At 42.0% G+C, this 22,375-nt stretch overlaps 3 protein-coding genes across 3 annotated transcripts; 1 reads left to right on the top strand and 2 right to left on the bottom strand.

Annotated features, from left to right (window-relative positions):
- Positions 1 to 1,286: 1,286 nt before the first annotated feature.
- toporsa (topoisomerase I binding, arginine/serine-rich a) lies at positions 1,287 to 5,500 on the bottom strand. The gene is made up of 2 exons (XM_041933539.1): positions 5,357 to 5,500; positions 1,287 to 4,305 (listed from the first exon to the last, which is right to left on the bottom strand). The coding sequence occupies exon 2, from the start codon at positions 4,300 to 4,302 to the stop codon at positions 1,858 to 1,860; it is 2,445 nt and encodes an 814-aa protein (XP_041789473.1). The 5' UTR covers positions 4,303 to 4,305; positions 5,357 to 5,500; the 3' UTR covers positions 1,287 to 1,857.
- Positions 5,501 to 5,693: 193 nt separating this feature from the next.
- ndufb6 (NADH:ubiquinone oxidoreductase subunit B) lies at positions 5,694 to 8,315 on the bottom strand. The gene is made up of 4 exons (XM_041933951.1): positions 8,064 to 8,315; positions 6,922 to 7,014; positions 6,481 to 6,525; positions 5,694 to 6,285 (listed from the first exon to the last, which is right to left on the bottom strand). Exons 1-4 carry the CDS (start codon positions 8,241 to 8,243, stop codon positions 6,220 to 6,222), a joined length of 384 nt encoding a protein of 127 aa, XP_041789885.1. The 5' UTR covers positions 8,244 to 8,315; the 3' UTR covers positions 5,694 to 6,219.
- A 1,360-nt stretch (positions 8,316 to 9,675) lies between these two features.
- Positions 9,676 to 21,708, top strand: LOC121604646 (PRELI domain-containing protein 1, mitochondrial-like). The gene is made up of 6 exons (XM_041934219.1): positions 9,676 to 9,835; positions 11,314 to 11,520; positions 13,226 to 13,451; positions 14,671 to 14,784; positions 15,322 to 15,400; positions 20,610 to 21,708. The coding sequence occupies exons 2-6, from the start codon at positions 11,429 to 11,431 to the stop codon at positions 20,732 to 20,734; spliced, it is 636 nt and encodes a 211-aa protein (XP_041790153.1). The 5' UTR covers positions 9,676 to 9,835; positions 11,314 to 11,428; the 3' UTR covers positions 20,735 to 21,708.
- The last annotated feature ends 667 nt before the right edge of the window (positions 21,709 to 22,375 follow it).

Genomic DNA, 22,375 nt, shown 5'->3' with positions numbered 1-22,375 from the left:
TCGCCTTCAAAATAAAAGCATGACGGATAAACCTAGTTGTTTTGACTTTATTATCTTGTCTGTTTCACTGCTGACCGTTTGTTTTTCAAAGCAAACTAATTTGCCTTTTCATTTATCTTGTAGGAAGCTTTTGGGTTTCATTCAGTTGGCTACAACACACAAAATGTTGTGTAACCTGTCTCACCCCAGATAGCGATAAGGACTATTCCACTGTTTTTGCTTTCATGTTGACACTCCCACAGTGAATGTTTGATTGACACAGACACTTTAGAAAATACAGAATTTTTTTTTACGTTTTTTTTTCTGTCATTCTCATTTGCTCATTAAAAACTGGCACTGCAAAAAAGCAACCTCACACTGACACACAATACACACACATTTGACCTGCAGGAAAATTGTAAAGTGGTTACTCAAAATTCAGTCTTGTTTCACTCTACTGCCTCCAAAGTGTTGGTCTGAGAAGAACACTTTGTCACAGCCCAGTGGATTAAACATCAAAGTGTTCATTTAACATCTGTATGTTTTAGAGCCACTCAAACCAGATAGTTTTGAGCTAGCTGAATTTGCATGCAAAATGATGACTAAAAAGCATGCCTACTGCCACAAAACAATGCAAATATACATTAATCTTAAGCTTCTCTTACATTTTCCATCATTCACCTCTTCCTCCAACATATTTTAGGCCTTTGACTGAGTTTGTGGATGTAAAATAAGATAAACTAGTGAAGGGAGCACCTCTGATTGGATACATGTGGTGTGAGTGCATAGTGGAAACTGCAACACTCAATTATAATGGCACTAGTATAAATACTAAATATATACACAATACTTTAAGCACATTTGCTAGTTTACTTACTGGTACGATACAGTCTGTTACACCGTATCCACCTGCTTACTAAATTTTTTTTTACATCTCAAAATATATATTTATTATACATTAACTACTGTATTTATTTTACTACCCTTTACATGTTGCTCTCCTGCTGCAATTTTTGAGACAGACAGACAAATATGTATTTGTATGAGCACTGTGGGAACCTGAGAGCCAAGAATGTCATTGCTAACGACCGCTTCACTGTAATTGCTGTGTATGACAATAAAGAACTAACTAGAAACCAATAATCAATGAACAACATTTCAGTCAAGCTAAAGTCACTTTACAACGACGGGCACATGTGTGGCCCCTTTGCCAACTATTATTAATATGAACTCAACAACACTTAAACAGAAAACCAACATAATGAAAACACATTTGCTCATTAGTATTTATTTTAAATATAATCCAATACAAAAGAGCCCATTCTGAAATCATAATAAGAACCACTCCACGAGCAGCAGGTAGAAATTGTTTTGTCTCAAGAATATAGCTGACATATAACAAAAAAACACTATAATCAACCTTATCCCTGAGAGTACCTTAGAAATAAAATACATCCATTGAAAAAAGAAAAAAAAAAGAATTTACAGACTTAGAATTAACACTTAAAAAGGATGTGTGACTGCCAGTATTAGTCCATTCTGCCTTGCTCATAGTGGCACTTTGCACATATAACAGGACTGTTTCAAGTGTTAGTTAACACAGTTAAGAAACTAGACCTGGATGGTCTAGAACAGTCATGTACCCAATGATGACCATTCTCCGGTTCAACATGGATATTTGAGTCTGTCATGTAAACCAGCGTCCCACGAACTGGCACATTAGAAATCACTTGCAGTGGCATTTAAAGGGTCTGGTGACCTTCAACATATTGATCATTGTTTTGATCTAAAATACTGCTGACAGGCATTAGCAGCTGAGGGTGAATTCATCAATTCCCACCACACACACAAACAGCAGAAATCAGAATTTTCATATAACTACACATTAGAGCAGCGAGGTGTGGGGTCTACTGGGTCTACCAGGTCATCTGTGGTATTGTCGACGGGGGCGTCCTTATTAGTGCTGCTGGTGTGGGCGACGCTGTCCTTGGCATCACTGTCACTCTCAATGGTTATGACAGAGGGCGAGCCCTTCTCTCTGCGTTCTCTACTCTTGTGCCTTTTGCTTTTCTTCTTGTGTTTCTTCTTTTTCTTATGGTGACGTTTGCTCCGCTCACTGGAGTTTTCCTCATTAACGAGCTCCACACTGAGGCTCCTGCTAGTCTTTCTGGATCTCTCTCTGGATTTTTTACAATGCTTCTCTTTGCTCCTTTTCTTGTGTTTTGTTGAGGACGTGGGAGAGTCACCTTCGGCATGTGAGTTGGGAAGTGCATTTTCCGGCGGTTCCTCCAGATGTCTTGTTTTGTGTTTCCTCTTTCCACCAGGCTTGTCGTGGTGAGATCTCTTTTTCACGGAAGGGGAGCGACTGCTGGAATAAGTTCTTGATCGAGAATGCCTCCTGTCCCGTCTCCGCGAGTCCCTGCTGCGGCTCCTGGAGCGGGAGTACGAGCGCTGATCAGAGTATTTACGGCTACTGTAGTAATAGGACCGCCTCTCTGTGTAATGTACACCACTATCACTTCTCTCTTGGCTGTAATGCCTATATGACTGATAGCTGTGACCACCATCCCTGCTTTTATAGTTACTGTCACATTCTGAGTAGAAGTCTCTACCACTGGAATAAGAATTACCTCGTTCTCTTGACAGAGTGCTGACACTGCTGTGGGAGACCACCGGGCTCTTGCAAGAGTATCTGTGCTCTCCACTTCTTGACCTCCTCCTTCTCCTACGTTCTTCGTCCTTTGACAAGTGTCTCTCTCTAGCTCTATTATTACTGTCAAATCGTCTATCTGTGTCTTTTCTGTCTGACTGTCCTGACATATCGTGTCTGCTAGATGTCAAAGATCTCCATCTTTCTTTTGAATCCAGATAACGGTCTGTTTCTACATTTTCTGACCCTCCAGCACCACCTGGATCACTATTCTGTGAAGCTATAGGACTGAGACTGCAGAAGCGGATGTGCTGAGGTCGAACAGGCACTTCTTTAGTATCTTCCATGGCAGACTCATCAGAGTCAGAGGAGAGCTTAACCAGCTCAGGAGTCCTCTCTGCTGTTGGCTTAACATAACCTACAATGACACAGTCATCACTGTCACAGGACAAACACTCTTCCTTGTTAACTTCAACCTGAGTCATGTCTGTCTGGTTAAGAGGACTCATTTGCTGCGGAGAAACCCCAAAGTCCTGTGCCTCCTCCTCTAAACTGCTGTCTGAGTCTGAGTCAAGGACTGACAGACACTCCACCCTGCTCTGCTCTGCTGTCGTAGAATATGATGGTCCCGGTGTCTCATCATCCCACACGGAGTGGCTCAGAGTAGACGTGGAATCTCCTGGGGGGTCCAACTCCATTGAGTGTTCCTCATCCTCTGAGATAGCTATTACAGACGAGTTGGAGCTGCTGTCTTCATTGGAGGAAGGGGCTGGGCAGTCGTAGACAGCATGCTCGTCGTAGGCCTCCATATTGAAGGGGGACTTTGCGAAGCTGATGAACTCGTGCAGAAAGTGCTCTGTGCGCCCCTGGAGGAACGGCCTGAGCTCTTCCTGAATAGCTCCATCCTCCATGTCATAACGTGTAATGCGTGACATGATGATGTGTTGGACTATGTTGACCAAAGAGCCGTGGGCCCCGTATAGCACAACAAGCTCTCTTTTTAGCCAGGGGACCAGTCTATGTAGGCAGGCAGGATTTCTTCTGAAGAACTCTGCCGTGGTGTCTCGGGAGCGGCCGCCATCACGAACATCCCGAACCCTCACCCCCTGTCGGTACAGTTCCCTCCTGAAGTTTATTATTTCCTGCTCTCTGACACGGTTCACTGCCCTCCCTTCACTTGCAGCTCTCCTTTTGGCTGCCAACCTCATCATCATCCGCCGGATATAGCGGTCCTGTGGCTGCTGGGGAGCGTTTGTCGAGGCTTCAAACATTACTCCATTGTCTGGAGGTGGAGAGGTCCTTCTCTGCATCTGTCGATGGAATCCGGTAACAGTTGTGCGGTATCTAAACCGCACTCCCCCAAAAGTCCCAAAAGAGCCGTTATCCAGCGGCTGCAGGTCATACTTCTTAAAGTCTTGCTCTGATTTTATGCTGTGATAGATGGAATTAAATGGCTGTTTGCATAGAGGACACTCGGCTTTGTTCTTGGACCACTCGTGAATACACCGGAAGCAGAACTTGTGCAGGCAGAGGTCCAGGTAAGAAATATTGTTAAATGTGTCCAAACAGATAGGACACTTGGAGTCTGGCGACACCTCTGCAGACATTGCTTTGGAGGTCTTCTTTCTGCCACTCTTCTGGCTCTGCTGCATGGCAATCTTGACTGCTGACATGATCTGACACAATAAGAAGAGTCGTGTTGAAATTATTATGAAACTGAAAACTGTCACAACATAAGAATGGTAAGGCAGCCATAGAATAACCTGGAAAGTTCTAATGAGGCGCTGCAGCGAAATCTAAAATCACACATATAAATTTAGGTATCTTAATTTTGCTATTAAACCCAACAATTGCACAAATGCTTTCCTGATAATAATAAAAAAATCAATTCAAATAAATCTGATGCAAAAGATTCATTAAGTACCTGAAAGGCTTGCACATCGATTTGTCCAGAATATGTCATTCTATGTGTGTCACATTAAATTACCCATGTTTTGCATATGAAATGAAAAGAGCTGAACATGTCTGTTCACATATACTGTATGCACCAGTTTCAACCATGAACCCTTGTGAAGGGTTATGACCTGCTGCAGTGATCTTTCATGTTTCTTGCTATACTGAACAATTTTCATCATGACGAAAACAATGATAAAGGTCAGTCTACAATGTGTCTACTATGACGGTTCAAACCATACATCGGCTCTATTTGCGGTGTAAATATTAACTCGGACCCTGAGAAAGCTTCACTCATCGAACATTATCGTTAACCTTGACAGATATGGCACCACTGAGAAGAAAAAGGCGGAATAAACCTGCTGTATAACCGAAACTTGTTTTGCCCTTCCCCACCTTTGATTGCATTCTTGTTGACGGTTAGTTAGCTTAGCAGGGTTGGCTATTACAGTGCCTAGCGCGTTCTGTTTGTGGTGTTAGCTACCGCCTAGAAGTGAGTAATGTTAGTGTCGGTTAACACTTGGAAATACGTTGTATTTAAGCACTGATATTATCGAAACAACCCTGACATTTCCTGAACTGTTTTGTCAGAAATAAACTGACGCTATAGCTGACTGAAACGGCGATATCTAGCAATGTTAATAGTTTACGAACTTGATTAGCTAAAGTTAGCAAGCCAGCTAGCTAAGTGGGCTAGGACGTTATAGCTATCTTGCTTGGCAGGCTAGCACCTAGGCTAGTAAGAGCATTCGAGAAAAGTTGTACAATATTTACCTCTGGTGTCCTCAAACACGTATGAAGCTGTCAGCCGATTAGCTCTCTGTGTTTAGCACAATTTCTACGTACATGTCATTTCGGAGGAACTGTTTACAAGACCAACTGCCCGGCCTCGTTAACACATCCTACCCTGTACTCTTATTTTTTTGACCCATCAAGCTACTAGCCACTACCGCCCTTCAGAATAAAAGCGTATTTTCCACATTTTGAAAAACCAACTAAAAGCGAGTATTTCACAAGATAAATCATCATGTTAGAATGTTTTATTTATTCTATTAATGTTTTAATCTTTAAATTTAACATCTCCTCTACAGTGTACATGCTGTACTGTAACCCGCAAGAAGCACACTTCCGGTCGTTACCAGAATAAGAGCCACTGAGGCCTTGTTTTTATGTTGTCAGATACCACATACTGTACATTCACACTCTTAGTTATCGAGTGAGGGTTCTCAGTCCAGTTAATTGTTGTGTGAAACGTGTCTAATACATCCTTTGAGTCTTATCAGAATAAAAATAACATATTTCCCAGCATTTGGTCAACAAACACATTTGACAAACATTATGTTTTTAGGCACATATGCTCCCTGGAAATCCAGAGTATCTTCAGTGGTTTAAATTTAAAATGTTAACTGCTCTCCATAAAATACAACAAAGTGATTTTTTTTTCTTTCAACTGATGTTTATAAATGTGTTGTATTTGAATACTTTTTCCTTCCATTACACCCCATTCCAGCAATTCTTTCTTTAAACTGATGTGATCTGGCAGTGATTTGGAAAATATTTTGACTTTGTAATATTTTATTGGCATATACACAGTTTTTACAACAGAAACTCAAGAAAATGATGAAATTATTTCAACTTCAGTGATGACCATGGGTTTCGGGGAGATCTGGAACAACTTCACCCGTCTCCAGAATGGTGTCGCCCTAAACACAAACAAATTATAAATTCTCTTTTCCTCTACTAAGACATCTGAGAGAGCAGCTCTTCTGCTGGTCTCAGGACTGCAGCCTGTTTGCATGGAATCCGACTTTCAGTTCATCACACATTATTGGTAAAGCAAGATAATATGCAGCTGTACAAATTACAAATATCAAAATTAATAAATTAGTCATACTTACTGGGAACAGCTTGGGTTTCAATTCCACAATGCCAAATGGCTTTGCCTGTGGGCGACAATGACATTGCTTTTTAGTATGCTATAGCATGCCTACTGATCAATGCTTTGTCACACTACTGAATTTTCCATTTATATACCGAGCTGAAACCTGCATGAATTGAGTAATGTCTGGTACACTTGTTTGTCAAATGCAAAAGAATGATTTCCTTGCTTTCTTCACAAATAACCTACTTGTGCTGAAAAAAAAGAAAAGCCAATGTAGAGCATACACAGCAGTAAAAGAGCATCAGTCAATCAGAGGCTGTTCAGAAACTTGGGCAATCACACAACTGAAGGTCGAACTCTGTACACCAGACACGTACCACATTTGTAACATGTTATGTTTACTCTTCGTTTGTTTTACTAATATCATAAATAATGTTAAACATTTCTGTTTACTTACAGCAACATGGTATTTCACATAGTAGTGAGCAATCCAAGCAGGTATCAACAGCCGTGTTAATGTGAAAACTCCACCTCTGTATGCTTTGTAGGTCTGCAAGGAGATACACATTAGATATTAATAGAAGAGCAGTACAAAATGAATGACAGTGTTTATTCTGACTTCTGACACAGAGATAATGCATACTTCAATTTAGGTTGGAGTTTGCTCTTTCACTCCAAGGAGGCAAGAAGTATATGCATGCAAGATATTCACCTACGAAACATTTACAAGTGTTTATAAAAAACTAATTGAATCAAATAGATGTTGTTTTGTGGACTTGTATGAATATATATAAACTCAGAACAAACAGCATTCACATGTTGGATTCAATCTTCCATCTCTAAAATGGAGCTGCAGCTAATGACAGTTTTCATGATTGATTGATGTACCATACATTTTGATTTAACCGACTGATCTTTCTCAGTAAGAAAATGGTAAAAAATGCTTAAATGGAATTCAGCCATCACTAATTGCATTATTCACACCTGTGATTTTTCTACGCTGAAAGTTCCACACATTAAAAACGGATGAGTGACAGAAAGTTTGGTATTTCTGTTTTATAAATAACATAAACAGAGGGCCTTATTATGAAGGGTGTGATGTATTGTTGAGCCAAATTTGCTATAATGATTATCAAAAATTGTTATTAATCACTCAATTCAGTCAAATTCGAAATTCTCTTCAATATAATTAATAATACACATCTATTACAGAAGATAAGGAAAATATTTTCCTAAAATAAAACAGCAAAACTAAAAGACACGCTAATGTCATATTACTGTAACTGCTGTATGCAAAACAATTACTAATGGCAGCAGGTTAATTTAGTTTAATTTAACCACATGTTCCTTCATCGCCGCCTATGGCACATTGTACATGCAAATAATAAATAGTACAACACGCAGTTATTATTTTGTCAGAAGGTAAGAAAGACAATTCTGAATCTTTATTCTTTGCAGGCTGTGGAAAAAACAGACCTTTAACCTGAAGAAAGCAGTTAGTTGTTAGTTAGTTAATTATGTGTCCCCACGTTTCGCACGCACATTAATAGCGTCGCTGGTTGTTTTGCTAGCTAGCGTTAGCTGTGTATCAGGACTCACGTAAAGTCTCCACAGGCTCTTGGGCTCCAGAAAGCCAGCCCAGAACTTGGCGACGGGGCCCAGAGGTTTAGCTTGTACCACGGGCTCCCTCGGGCTGAGCTCCTGGTCCTTCAGCCACTGCCTCCGGAGCTTTGAAATCTGCTCGAAACGGAGCTTCTCGTCTGGCGTGTACCCAGACATTTCTTTTTCACGAATATTCAACCTCGAGAAAACCTACAATGACACCATGGAGGACACTTTCCGGTGCAGGCAAGTGCATCAACGAAGAAGAAGAAGCGGAAACGTGACACCGATTGGGAACGTTTCGGGAAACTCTGGTGCGACACCTACTGGACCGGAAGAGAAAGTGTGGCAATTTATTTTAGTTTATTTTCGCCTCCTATTTGTAATACATTTATGAAACTAACTGAATCACTTCGGAAATGACAAAAATGCTGTGTGAGAAGATTGTCAGAAGCAGAGAAGTCTCTCTGACTGTGTGGTAATCGGCTTTGTTCACAACTTGAAGCAATTGGTTCAAGTTTTTGTTTATGACATATTCATGACATATAATAATTGTATTTGTAATATTGCAGAATAAGAGTCACTCTTCTCTTTATCAGCAAAATGACAAGTTGCATTAATAACCTTTTTATTGGTATAGTAATATGCTTGGTGTTTATGCACACTTTTATCCACTAGATGGCGAAAACCACAAGGATGATAAGGAACATTTTCACTAGCAACAGGCCATTTAATTTTACATGTCAGAGTCAGTTTAATACTCATGGTTGGTACTCCCACTACCTGTTGTTCTGGAGGAGATTTATCAAGTCTGAGAAAATAACTCCTGATGATGTCATAGTGATATCATCTAGGTTATCCCAGTTTGTGTTGCAAGAATTCAAAAGTCAGGATACCTTAGCCTCCTCCAAGTCCCCCCAACTTTATGGTGGCGCAATGGTTCGAGCTGACAGCTGCACCTACTTTTTATGAAATGTTAATTTAAAAAGAAAATGCAGGAAAACACGCTAAGCTATTCTGCCATTTAACTTTTTTCTACTTGTGTGCACTGCTGTTTTAATGCGTGCAGTTCATGCTAAATAATCTGACTAACGCCTGCACTGGACAATTCGCCTGTGTTTGCAGACAGCAGTGGACTTTGCAGGCCTTCTGATAACGATCAAGGTTTGGACCAAATTAGGTTTTCTTTTCAATCATTCATTCTTTTAACAAAAGATTTGTTGCAATGATTCCTTGCTATTGAAGTAATGCTCGTAAAACTTTCCAGATGAAGATGAAAAATGAACCAGAGATGATTGGAAAGGCAGAGGAAAATCCCCTTATCTTGAGTTGTTATCAGTAATTTATTTAAATAAAGTTTGCAAACGAATGAAAAAAATCTGCTGGAGTATTAGAATGTTGTTGGATATAGAGGATAAACAGCGAGAGGCAGGGAGATCTTTATTAAAGTGTGTATATCAGTGTCAGATTATAATCTCTTCATGAAGTCATGGCGTTACAAACTCTGGTACAGTAGGTGGCGGCATGCACCTTTCACGTTGATTTGTAGCCTGAGATCACACAAGAAGAAGAAGAAGAAGACGAAGAAGAAGAAGAAGAAGTTATTAGCTAATTGTTCACCTCACAGCTCACGGCTCTGTCGGTCACATGCTGGATAATGGATGTAACTAACGATAGCTAACGTTTTTAATTTGTGGATAACTCAGGCGCAAGAAGCAGGCTCTATACGGATATGTATTAGCATAGCATTTCATTAGCAGTGACTTCAGGTAAGACTCTTGTTTCCTGATAAAAAAAAGAGCGTTTGAAACTTCAGTGAACTTACACTGCACTCAGCTAACGTCAGTTGAGTGGTTGCTATGGAAAGCTAGCTGTCAAATACGCACAGACACGAATGATCTGTAAAATAAGCTGCACCGGTTGTCGCTCAGTTTCATTGTCACTGTGAGATGTCAAGCTGTTGAATTAGTCGAGCACTTTAAGTCAGTTTTACGAAGCTAGCTAGCTCGCTAACTGTTTGCTGCTAAAGGAACTAACGTTAGCACATTATTAGCAGCAATGGCATAAGATACCGAAGAACAAGCCGTAGCCGCAGGTATAGGGCAACGTAAAGCCACAAGTCAAGGTGACATGTGTCCAGATTGCGTAAGTAACGTAAGTCATAATCAGATAACGGTACAAGACTGTCATGGATGTGTCTTATGGGATTTGTTGTAGAAGGGTATTTTAACGCGTCTACACTGTCGAGACCCCCGTTCATTTATTAGGAAAACACATTAGGAGAAATTAAATTTTCTTCAAAGCTCCAGTTTGTACATACACAAAACAACAAACAGGCTTATATATATATATATATATTTAAATATATATACAGTCATCACTGTAAGCTGTATATACATTGTATGATTGATAATTGGTTTGAGTACTTTTTAAAGAAAAATACCTTCATATTCTCTGAATCCATCTTCTTATATGTGACTATTTTCTCGTTTCTTCCCTCTTCAGTGACAGTAAACTGATTATTATTGGGTTGTGGGCAAAACAAGCATTTGAGGACATCATCTTAGGCTTTAGGAAACACTGATCAACGATTTCCACCATTTGCTGACATTTTATAGACCAAACAATCAATTAATCAAGGAAATGATCAACAGATTAATCAATAATGAAAATAATTGTTAGTTGCAGCCCTGAGCGAATGATATACAGCAGGAGTGGGAGTTTCTGGTATAAATCATTTTAGACAGTGACATCAATAAATATGGTTATAAAGAAATTATTCTAGAAAATCAATTTAGAAACTTGTAATGGCTAATATAGCCAGACAGAAACAGCTGCTTCTGGCTCACCCAGTCAATTAAATGAAGGTGTGAAAGTGAAGGTACATGATCACATTGAAGCAAAAATCCAATACTGCCATGAAGCGGTCCTGCTTGTTGATGGGCAACATTGCCTACAGTCACCTAATACACCAAGAGATCCTGAGATGTTTGCCAGCAGTGTGCTATTAACAGTGTGGCAGAATCTCTGATGGTTTACTCGTTTATATTGTCAATTACTGAACAAAGAAAAACATTATTTTGGCAATAAATGGATATTAGGCACATTCACATGTTGCACAACGTGAAAATCAAACTGTGATAAATATAATTTTTCAGCACATGTGTAAAATGTGTCAGCACTTGTTATTTTACTTCTTACTGATGGTTGACAGATTTGGTCAAGGTCTTTGTCTTCACCTTTGCAGGACTGTGCCAGACTGTGGATGGAGTCAGCACCCAAGTTGTCATCGTCTTGTGTAGTTGCAGCAAGGCGCCTCAGGGTTCAGGACTCGGGCCGTCCTGTACAGCAGCGACAGAAGGATGGTCAAGTATTTCTGTAACAGCACAGACATCAGGAGTACGTGGGACCATGTTGTCTCTGCTTTTTGGCAGAGGTACCCTAATCCATTCAGGTACATTAAACTTGTCATTGCCAGTGTTTTATAATGAAGGTCATTGTAAATGTTGTGGGTGTCAAAAGGCGACACAGCCTTTAAGATGTTCTAGTTTTTAGTGATTCAGTGTCTGAATTTAGAAGAAGAGCCCACAATCATACCTGCTCAGCTTCAGGTTTGAGTGACTGTAAAAACAGGCGAAAACAAGACTGAACTGTGAACCTTTGTTTTTTTTATTTTTAGCAGCTGCTTTAATCTGATATTTCAGACACTACAGTAATTTTCAACCTTCATCATAAATAGGATGGAAAGTGTTTCCATTTTCAGATCAGTACTGAAGAATGTTCACAGTATCACATTCTGGCTGTGTGATTCAGTGACATCATTAAAGTTTAAATATTATTAAAACCTTTTGTGTTTCCAAAAACTCAACTAAAAATGATATTTATGATGGAGGGAAGTTACTGGAGTGTTTGTAGACTTGCAGGATTTTTTGTTATTGTATTGAATCAGCACAGAGAGTGGAGTGTATTATTGAATCGTGTAAAATTTAGTTGAACCATATATAGATCGCTTTGCATTTGCGAACCTACAACTAAAAAGAGTCCTCAGTCATGATTAAGATAGAGAACTGAGGACACACATCAGGGATGTAAAACTAATTTGAGCGTTTTATAGTTGTTTGCTCAGATTGTGTTAGTATTTGTGTTATGACTTGACCTAAAAACGTCAGAATCTTAAGAGATATTTGTTCTATAGTATCCCCCAAATGAACAGTGGCATTTTGTGTACAAAAAAGTTTATCCAGGGGCCAAATGTGTAGAAATCTGTGTACACACAAAGAGGAAACATGCATACACAGTCTTTCGTCTGTTTCCATTTATGTTTTTAATTTCATACATGTCAATCATCATGAAATTGTGCGCATGTACACGAGCCTTCTGACCATCCCCACACTTTATTATAAACGGCATCAAGCACATCCTGGTTTGCATGCAAAGAGGCAGCATTTAGTTTAGTTTTGAGGAGAAACGGCAGAAGCATCTGAGCAGCAGCGGAAGAGGAAGCACAATTTTACCAACTGTAAACTTGATGATGCTCAAACTGACAGAGGAAGTGTGAAGTATTTGGAAGCCTGAGTTTGCCAACAAAATGAAACAAAGTGAACGGCAGAAAGTAGCAGAAGCAGTGAACGGCGTTCGTTCTGAGCCACAAACCCTTGACAAGATTTTAAAAGTGGTCTGATTTCAAGCGTGAGCCCAAAAAGCTCATTAATGTACACAGTGATGGTGGTGTTTTACAACCGGATCTTATTCTTACACCCTGATAAGATCTTAGCATATTTCTATAAATGTCAGTCATTTATTAATTTATTCATACAGAGATCGTTGTCATTTCAATTATTATAATGCTTAGTGACAAACATATTTGCCCGATTACAGCTTACATCCTAACACAGTGTAGAGGGAAAAAAAACATCATGCTAATCAGACTTGCTGTGAATTTGGTACAAATGTGCATCAGTGTGCACATTTTCGACACCCCTAAGGATTTTTAGACATTCAGAAACCTGCGTTTGAAGACACTTTTGATTTGTAAGCTCTTAATGAGCAGTACGAACAGGAGGAATGTTTAAACTGCTGCAGTGTATATAATGTAAGGGCAGCTGATGGAGTGATCCCATCCTATAACCGTCTATCTGACCTGTTTTTGTATCGAGCAGCACCCACGTTCTCACAGAGGACGTCGTGTACCGGGAGGTGACTGCGGACCACCGGCTCTTCTCCAGACGCCTCCTAATGAAGACCAATCGGCTGCCTCGCTGGGCGGAGCGGTTCTTCCCCTCCGGCATGTCTCGCTCTGTGTACATCATTGAGGACTCCATCGTGGACCCTGTCAACAGGAGCCTGACCACCTACACCTGGAACCTGAATCACACAACTCTCATGGTGAGGGGTCTGATTCTCTCTGGTTCCTCTTCGCTTTGTTCACTGCCAGCAGACAGACACAGTTAGCGACTAGCTGGGGAACACAGTGGAGCGTTCAGCAGCTAAAGAGCCAAATATTTCCCTCAGAAAGTGGTAGAGACCAAAAACAGAGATAAAAGAGACTGAACATCGGTGGTCAGAAACATGACTCCAAATGAATGATGGTGTTGCTCTGGAGCTGCTGGATATGTTGTTTGGCAGCTGTTTGCAAACAAGCCTGTGCTCTCAACCTGTTTTCTGCTGCCCCCATGTGGTCAGATAGTTATTGCAGGTTGTTTTTGCTCAACTCGGGGTTGCCTTGTTTCAGTGATGCAGGAGACTGCCGTGGTCTGACCTCACTGTTATCACATGTCATTACAGGTGCAGACTTATACCCCGAGACTCTAATTTTCTACAATTCAAAATCAGTTCACAAATAAATAAAAAATCAGTTCTTGTTCGTTAGTTTTGCAGCTTTTCTTTCCTTGATGTTGTTCGCTGCATTGGCAGAGAAGAAAAGACTGAACTCTGTGCCATGACCGTTCAGCACAGTCACGCGTAGCTGCTAAAATCAGAAAGGAGGAGGAAATATTCATTCATCCAGCCTGATCTTCAAAGGAGGCGAGCGTTCGAGCGCAGTTCAGATGTAGTAATCTCCCAGGGAAGAAGGACCTTGACATGACTTGTACATTATGCAGCTCTTAGGTGTGTTTTCACACTCTTGCTGTACATCTTGCGCTTATGCAGGATGGATTTATGCTACTCATGTTTTTAATCTACCGCAGTACGAACATTAATGAATCCAAATCAAATTATAACATGAATTAACATACAAACAAACATATAATACAAATATTCCCACCAGTAATTGGCGCATTGATTTAATACACTACTTTATTAGTTAAAATGTACGATCACAGCTGTGTGTCAAAGCTAAACCCAACAAAGACCCTTAAAGATTATTCTGTCTACACTCATATAAAGTGCTGAAGAGCAGGAAAGGAAGTTGGCTTTATTTGCTCCCAGCATGTGTTTTTTTTTAATTGTAAGATCAGCTCTCAAACAACTGTACGTCAAAACTGTACATAAAAATGTTTTTGGTTCTTTTGCTTTTGTTCCTGAAGTGTGCGTGATGAATCAACAGTTCTGCAGATCCGTCCCTTATCTTGACCTGCCGTCACTTTTCTCTCTCCCACGTTAGTCGGTTGAGGAACGTTGTGTTTTCCAAGACTCGGTGGAGCAGCCGGCCACCACCCGGCTGAGACGGGAAGCGTGGATATCCTCGGGAATATACGGCTTCTCCAGACCGATTCAGGTACCTTCACCGTTAAACTGATCTGTGTCGTGTACATTACCTTTAAGATCTGTCTGACTTCAGCTAGAAAAAACCAACATGTTCTTAACGTGAGTCAGATATAAACTCAACAGCATCAAGGTTTAATAAAGACAGTCGCCAGGCTCGCTTAGATTTACTAATAATCACCTACATTTATGTCTTGTAGTGTTGAAATGTATATTTCTCCTTCAGTTTGAGTAAATACATTTGTCTTAATCCTTGTGGGTAACCTACAGAATCCTGTTGTTTTAAGGCCTTAGTTTGATTTGTAGGTCATGGTGTGAGGCGTGGGAGCCCGAGTGCCGATGCCAAAATAAAGAAGTTTGAGATATGAGGGGAGAAGTGAAAACGGTGCCAGAAATATGTCAAGCTCAAATTGTTATTATTAGATGAGGAAGATGCCAGGCCTTCTTTAATACCCCCAGAGACCAGCAGAGAGAGGGCTGTGAGCTGAGCCTTGTTTTTCAGACGTCCCCCCCCCCGTGTAAAACCATTTCCTGCCCTGTCTTTTCCCAGGAGTTTGGATTGGCCCGCTTCAAGAGCAACCAGGTGAAGGCCATGAAAGGGCTGGAATACGCTCTGTCCAACTTACAGGGTACGTACGCTTCAGCAGCAGAAACAAGAGGAAAGTGCAAGGGAAAGAGAAAAGGGAAACAGGTTTATTTTTAACTGCTGCCATTTCTGGAAATGAGGAAACTCATGCAAGACGTAGGACCTGATTCCCTGCAAACACTGGACTGTGACACACTGTGCAATATTTCACTTATTTATAGATTCATTAATGCATCTTCTCTGCTCTGGCCACATGGTTAAACATCCATGTAAAATCCAGTGACAGTAAAAAGTGGCTCGACCCAGACGTTCAAATTTAGGCAAAAAAAATGTTTTATTTGTGCAAATTGGGCTGGAGCGTCGCAGAATAGTTTGAAGCTGTAATTACTCTGGAGATGGAGAGTCGGCTCAGTTGAGCCTCGCAGCGTCGCCTGCATGTTTGTTTGTTCTGAGAAACAGGTTAATTTAAGAAGCCTGGAGATCCAGCGTGACTGCAGAGGGATATGAAGCCACGACAGCTAACAAACAAACAGCTTGGATTTCCAAATGTAGGCTCAGACCAAAACAATTTATGTAATCAGTGTTGCATAAACAAAATGCTGTGGAGCAGGTCGCATGAAAGTCACTCAGAAAAGGCCGAAAACATACAGAACACAGGCATGAGAAAACAGGTTGATTTAATATCAGCAGCTGTAGGAAATCAGAACTGCTGCAAATGTGCGTCCTCCATCGCAAGTGGGACTGCAGCTAGCAATTATTTTCATTATTGATTTGCATTTTGATTATTTTCTCAGTTTAATCGATTAAGTGTTCCGTCCATTAAATGTCAGAAAGCGGCACAAAGTCTCAGCGCTCTCTCCTAAACGCCAAGCTGACTTCCAGTGGCCAAAAACTCAAAGATATTAACTTGAATATCAGAAGACCGAGAAAATATTCCCGTTTAGAAGAACACAGAGAACATGGTGGTTCGAAGGGTCAGTTTTACTCGCCAGGCAGGTGAACTGGCCCAGACGGCCGAGGTTGGCGTCGTGCTGATGCAGCGTACTGTTGTCTGTGATTCTGTCCCGCTGCCCCTCTGTCGATGGCACTGCAGGGATCGGCATCAGGCTGAGCGTTGTGGTAAGTCTGTTCATCCATCTGCCATCCCGGGCCCTGCCCAGGGCTGTCACATGATGCTGCTCAGTAGACTGTGTGGCAGAGGGGGCGCCTGCCTCCCTGCGTGATGTGTATGCTGGTGCAGGTCGTGACTGAACAGTTAGCGAGCGTCGGTGTAGACGTGCTGTAGATAGTCTGTAGTTTAGTCGACCGTACTGTTAGAGGAATATTAGTAACAGCAGTATTTTTCTTTTTCCCCAAATGAATGTTTTCTTGTTAGGAGTGATGTGTTAATGAGGTCACATCTTTAAACTTTGATGTTTTTAGTCAGAATCTACCTGAAATCTACCTGAAAGACTTTAAGATGAGAATGTGTCGCCTCTGTAACAGTCAATACTTTCATGTTAATGTTTGTTGACAGAAACATCAGAATGAAGTGAAAATCCCGAACAGCCTGCAGCTGCTGTCGCATCAGAACGCAAAATGCATGTTTTGCATTGCCTGAGAAAAGTCGCACGTTTACATTGAACACACGTTGGCTCACATTCGTGACTGAAAATTAGCTACTGCATTTTGCCATCATCTGGCTGTGTATACCCACGTCTACCTGCGTGTGCACCTGTACATGCTTTCATTTTACCAGGGAGGGCCACTGAGAGCAAACTCTCTTTTGAAATAAAATGCATCTAAAACAATAGAAACTAAATTACAGTAGAGGTACACAAAGGATACAGACAGTGAGCTGTCAGCTGTGTACGGTGCATGTATTGTGCAGTGTCTAATAAATATGAATTAACGTATTTTTCGGACTATAAGGCCCACCTAAAAGCCTTTAATTTTCTCAAAAACCAACAGTGCGCCTTATAATCCGATGCACCTTTTATATGAATATTGGTTAATTATGGCTATCGTAGTCAGGGGGCGTGGCCGAAGTAACAGCGGTATTCCACTTTTACTGGCGCGTGCAGTCAGCTGTCAACCAGAATAATAAAATTCAAAAACTATTTCACTGAATAATGAAAAAATATGAATATATGCTAAATAATAGGCAACTGAAATATTAATCATGTGATTTCTGCTCCTGAACCTCAGCGCACAGCGTCTGCACATCAGCGCTGTGCGTCGTCACCTGCATCTTTACGCAGGATCAGCTGTCATCTGTGAGCGCGCGGTGTTTGTTTAAAAAGGAACAAACTAAAATAAAAGACATTTTAAATAAATGCTTATTAATTATTTTCAGGAGCCGCATCAGAGGGATGAAAGAGCCGCATCTGAGTTGCCGACCCCTGATCTAGTGGATGCATAACGCAACCCCAGACACCACCGTATGGTAGTTTCTGTCTATGCGCCTCATAGTGCGGAAAATACAGTAAATCAATCAATCAATGACGAACTACTTCAGCGACTTAAAGCCGTTCATGATTTGGCTGTTTTGCTGCGTTTCTGTTGAACTCTGATTGGACAGGACGGTGGAGACGGGGACGACAGAGCAGCGTCCTTTGTGTCAGCTGATCTGGACGTTGAGCCGAAGTTTGCATCGATCAGGTTGACGGTCAGACCCGACTCATCCACAGACAGTATATTTAGCTCAGCAGCCTTCTTCTGATCCGCTGCTGCGAATAAATTCTCAGTTAATTAACTTTACTGCTGTGATGGACTGCTGGAAAGGCCCCGAGTTAAAGCTGATGCAAAACTCTGAAATAAACTCGCTGAAGTTTTCAGAGAAGCCGTGATGTCGTATTATCACCGAGTTCTGGTGAACAGTTATTTGATTGAAAGTGATTTGACGAAACACAGACAATTTCACACTGATTCCAGCGTGAAGCCAAGTGATCGCTGACGGGAGGAAAAAAGTGCCACACACATTAACCCCAGCGGCTAAAAAATATGGTGCTTATGATATGCTGGTGCTATTCCCCTCTGAGCCGGCGGTCGGCTAGTTTAGCTGTAGTTTGGCACAGCTATCGTTCGTTATTGCGTATTCGTAGCCGACCGCCGCAGAGTCAGCCGTGTTGTGGCTGGCTGCTTCGGTAATGACATCATCCACGTCAGAGGTAGTTGTCTAGAGGCGCTGGATGTTGATAACATGCCACCACGGGCTCAGAGGGGAATAGCACCAGCAAATCAGAACAAAATATTGGAATATGAACGAGTTTCAGCAGATTATGCGTTATATAGAGGCTGCGCATGGATGCCCCGAGTACTCGCATTATACGGATATACGCGCCGCTCCTCTGGGGCTAATTTCTTCAAAACGACTCCAAATGCCACCAAAGTTGTCTGGGGGAGTAAATGGTCGTATTTAATGCTACAAATAAGGTCCAGGTTGTAAAAAACGAAAGTTGTCCTTTAAGAAAAACAAAGAAAGGTAAGAAAAAATGAGACCGTTGACAGATTTGGGTAAAATATTACCTGGTAATTATGTTTCTGTAGTCAAATAAATCGTGTCTTCATGCTGGATCTAATGCAGCTGCTGCACTGACAGAAGCTGTTTGGGGAAATAATAAGTACTAAATGAACTCAGCTCCCTTTACACCTTCAGACTGATTCACTGAGCTGCAGAGAGAAAGCAGACTCAGGCCTCGCACCCCGTTAACTAGCATCACTAACTTAACTTGTATCTGCAAAGATTATAGTAAGACCAGTGGTGTTGAAGAAATCACCTGATTTCCTGCTTCAGAGGAAGAAAAACACCTTAAACTCCCTGAACGGCAGCAGTGAAACATCCACGAGAGACCAAAGAAAACACGTTCAAACCGGCTGAAGTCTGCAGTGCTTCACCTCACAGAGGCTTCCAGCTGAACTTCACACTTTCTTTACGTTCTTTACAGGATCAGATGATTGTTAGCTTTGTTTTTAGACTGGATGAATAAGATCCCCTCTCTGCAGTTATTCTGTCTGCAGCTGTGAGGAGGTTTCAGCTACCCTCCCAGAAAAAACCCTTAGCGTCTGCTGCTGTCCGACAGCACCTGAATGTGAAGCAAACGGCTCGTCTCTGCTCTGGTCCCGCTCTCTGTCCCGATCTGATTCTGGTTGTTGTTGTTCGTACACGAGGTGCTTGAAGTCTGAGGGTTCACAGCGAGGTCACACTCAAATAGACTCTGCAGCCCGAAGCACCGAATCCCGTGTCAGGCTGCTCGTAGCAGCACACAGGCTGCGGTGTGGTCTCTTTTTCTAAAGCGTTTCCTCTTTTTAGAGTTTAATCACCTTCTCATCTGTGTGATTTTCTTAAAAGCCTCTTTCAGACATGAACCGTCTCACATTAATGGTTAGAAAAGGCTTCGCACATCAGCAGGAATGATCAGAGCAACCGCCCCCCCCCCCCCTCCTGCCAACAGCATCAGTGATTTAATTCATATCCAGCAGAACAGTAAAACAGTAAAACGACTTCCAGGTTGTTTGTTTGCTGTCAGGAACTTTAATAAGAAGCAGAGAGGAAGAGGAAGAGGAAGAGGAGTCACTGATCGAGCCTTCAACAGCAAAATACGCTTTAAAATCATCACTGATGCTGTGTGAGAGAAAACACACTGTCTGTCTGTCTGTCTGTCTGTCTGTCTGTCTGACTCTCTGTCTGTCTGTCTGTCTGTCTGCCTGCCTGACTGCCTGACTGTCTGACTGACTGTCTGACTGACTGCCTGTCTGTCTGACTGCCTGACTGACTGACTGTCCATCTGACTGCCTGTCTCTGACTGTCTGTCCGTCTGTCTGTCTTTCTGCCTGTCTGTCTGTCTGTCTGACTGCCTGCCTGTCTGTCTGTCTGACTGCCTGTCTCTGACTGTCTGTCCGTCTGTCTGTCTTTCTGCCTGTCTGTCTGTCTGTCTGACTGCCTGCCTGCCTGTCTGTCTGTCTGACTGCCTGTCTCTGAATGTCTGTCCGTCTGTCTGTCTGTCTGCCTGTCTGTCTGTCTGACTGCCTGACTGACTGACTGTCCATCTGACTGCCTGTCTCTGACTGTCTGTCCGTCTGTCCGTCTTTCTGCCTGTCTGCCTGTCCGTCTGTCTGTCTGCTTCCTCTCACGCAGCAGGGGTCCTGTCAGGTTGTGCTGGCTGCAGCCAGTGATGTTAGTACTTCATGTCTGAAACGGGCTTCAGAGAACAGGCTGTGGTCCTCACTGTCGTCCTCACTGTTTGTGTCTCTGTGGACGCTCCGGGCTGCAGGACAGACGCCCCAGCGGCTGCTCAGGGACACAGTGAAGGACGCCTCAGCGAAGGCCAAGGAGGCGGCCAGAAGTCTGGCTTCATCTGCTGCTGCTTCCCCACAGAAACCCCCGCAGTACGTCTGACAGGTGACGCCTACAGGTGACACGGACTCAACACACCTGTGATCCTCTCGACTAGACTGAAGCTTTCTGGGATCTCTCAGATCGCTGTTTATTCTCTCCTCTCTTCTCTACACTGAGACTTTTCTCTGTCCTCACATTTCTGTCAGAAACATGCTGCCTTTGTGGAAACCTCCACATGGTGACCAGCAGCACCCTCGAATGCTGAAACTGCGTCAGGTGTAAATGCACATTTTTTATCTGCCTGTTTTAACATAAGTCATCTTATTTTCATGCAAAATGTTAAAACTCTTCCTGAGCAGTACAGCGTACATTCATCAGCAGGTCAATTTATGTGGTTTTTATGCTTTAGGTCCTGCCTGAAGTTCACATTAGACCAAATCATAATACTGTGACTGTGTGGTTTTAGTTTCACTTATTCAAGGAAGGACGAGGATCAGAATCTTAAGAGTTTTATGTGCACGCAGGGGATATTTGCACAGTGAACCTTATTGTATGATGGCTCGTCACCACCAACACAGCCTGTTCTGAAGTGTTGGTGATAATCACAAGATACCGAAGTGACTTAAATCATAAAAGTTTTCACATTTCTGTGCTCAGATCAGTTCGTCTTTAACGCCGTCGTTGCTGAGGCGCGTCAGCGACATGAAGCTGAAGCACTGATGAAGGCGATGTTAACCTTTCAGTGAGAGCATTCCCTTTTTAGATGTCTGGATTTTCCTGCTGTAAGACTTGAATTGTACTTAAAAAAAGAATGTATTTTGAAGAATTATTTAGCATTAAGCATTTGTAATATGAGCTACTATAAAGATCTGTTTCAGGTTGTAGTGAGATGTTCAAAAACAGAATCCGCTGGACTTTTAATCGAAGAGTTGAACATCTGCCACTAATTCAAAAACACTTTTTAAACAAGGCTACAAGTTAAAGTGTTTGTTGTCTTGTCATTTCTCATGGAGCTTCAATAAAACTTGCTAAGTTATGGATTTAAGTTGGCCTGTTTGTTGATTTCACCAGCCAGCGTTTCTCTGCTGTAACAGTGACAGCAGATGAACCCTGACCTTTAAAAACGAGTTAATATTCCAGACTGCAGATCAGTTTCACAGCTGCACAAACCAAACAGGAAGCCCCGAAACATCCTCATCTGCATATTCCTGCTGCTTTGTCGCAGCGCCGTGTTCGCCCCGCCGCCGCCACCGCTGCCGCAGCAGCGTGTGGATCCACGCCGCGCACCGACACCCGACAATAACCAGGCCGCAGCCACTTTATGTAGAAAACATTTTAATTATATTACAATGAGAGAATACACAATACCTTCAAGTGTTTGCTCAAATGTAGCCAGCACCAGGTACTCATGTACACACACTCACACACACAAAACAAACAAAAAAAAAGGAACTTATATAACATCTTCTGAATACATATTACACATCCGCTAAAAAGGATCATATTCACAGGTCTCTGGCACAGAACTCTCCCTACTCTGCACAGCATGTCAGCCCAAACAAAGTCCGCCCTCCTCCTCCACTGACTCCCAGCCAGCACGCCTCCAGGTGCTCACAGGTACAGAAGATGAACCAACGCTGATGGCGCTCTGACTGCAGAGCGACGCCCCGCCGATACATAAAGACGCAAACTAAGGAGAAA

Source organism: Chelmon rostratus, chromosome 3 (genome assembly GCF_017976325.1).
Source record: "Chelmon rostratus isolate fCheRos1 chromosome 3, fCheRos1.pri, whole genome shotgun sequence".
Classification (NCBI taxonomy): domain Eukaryota; kingdom Metazoa; phylum Chordata; class Actinopteri; order Chaetodontiformes; family Chaetodontidae; genus Chelmon; species Chelmon rostratus.
Note: the sequence above shows the minus strand (reverse complement) of the source record. Positions and strands in the feature narration are given on the sequence as shown.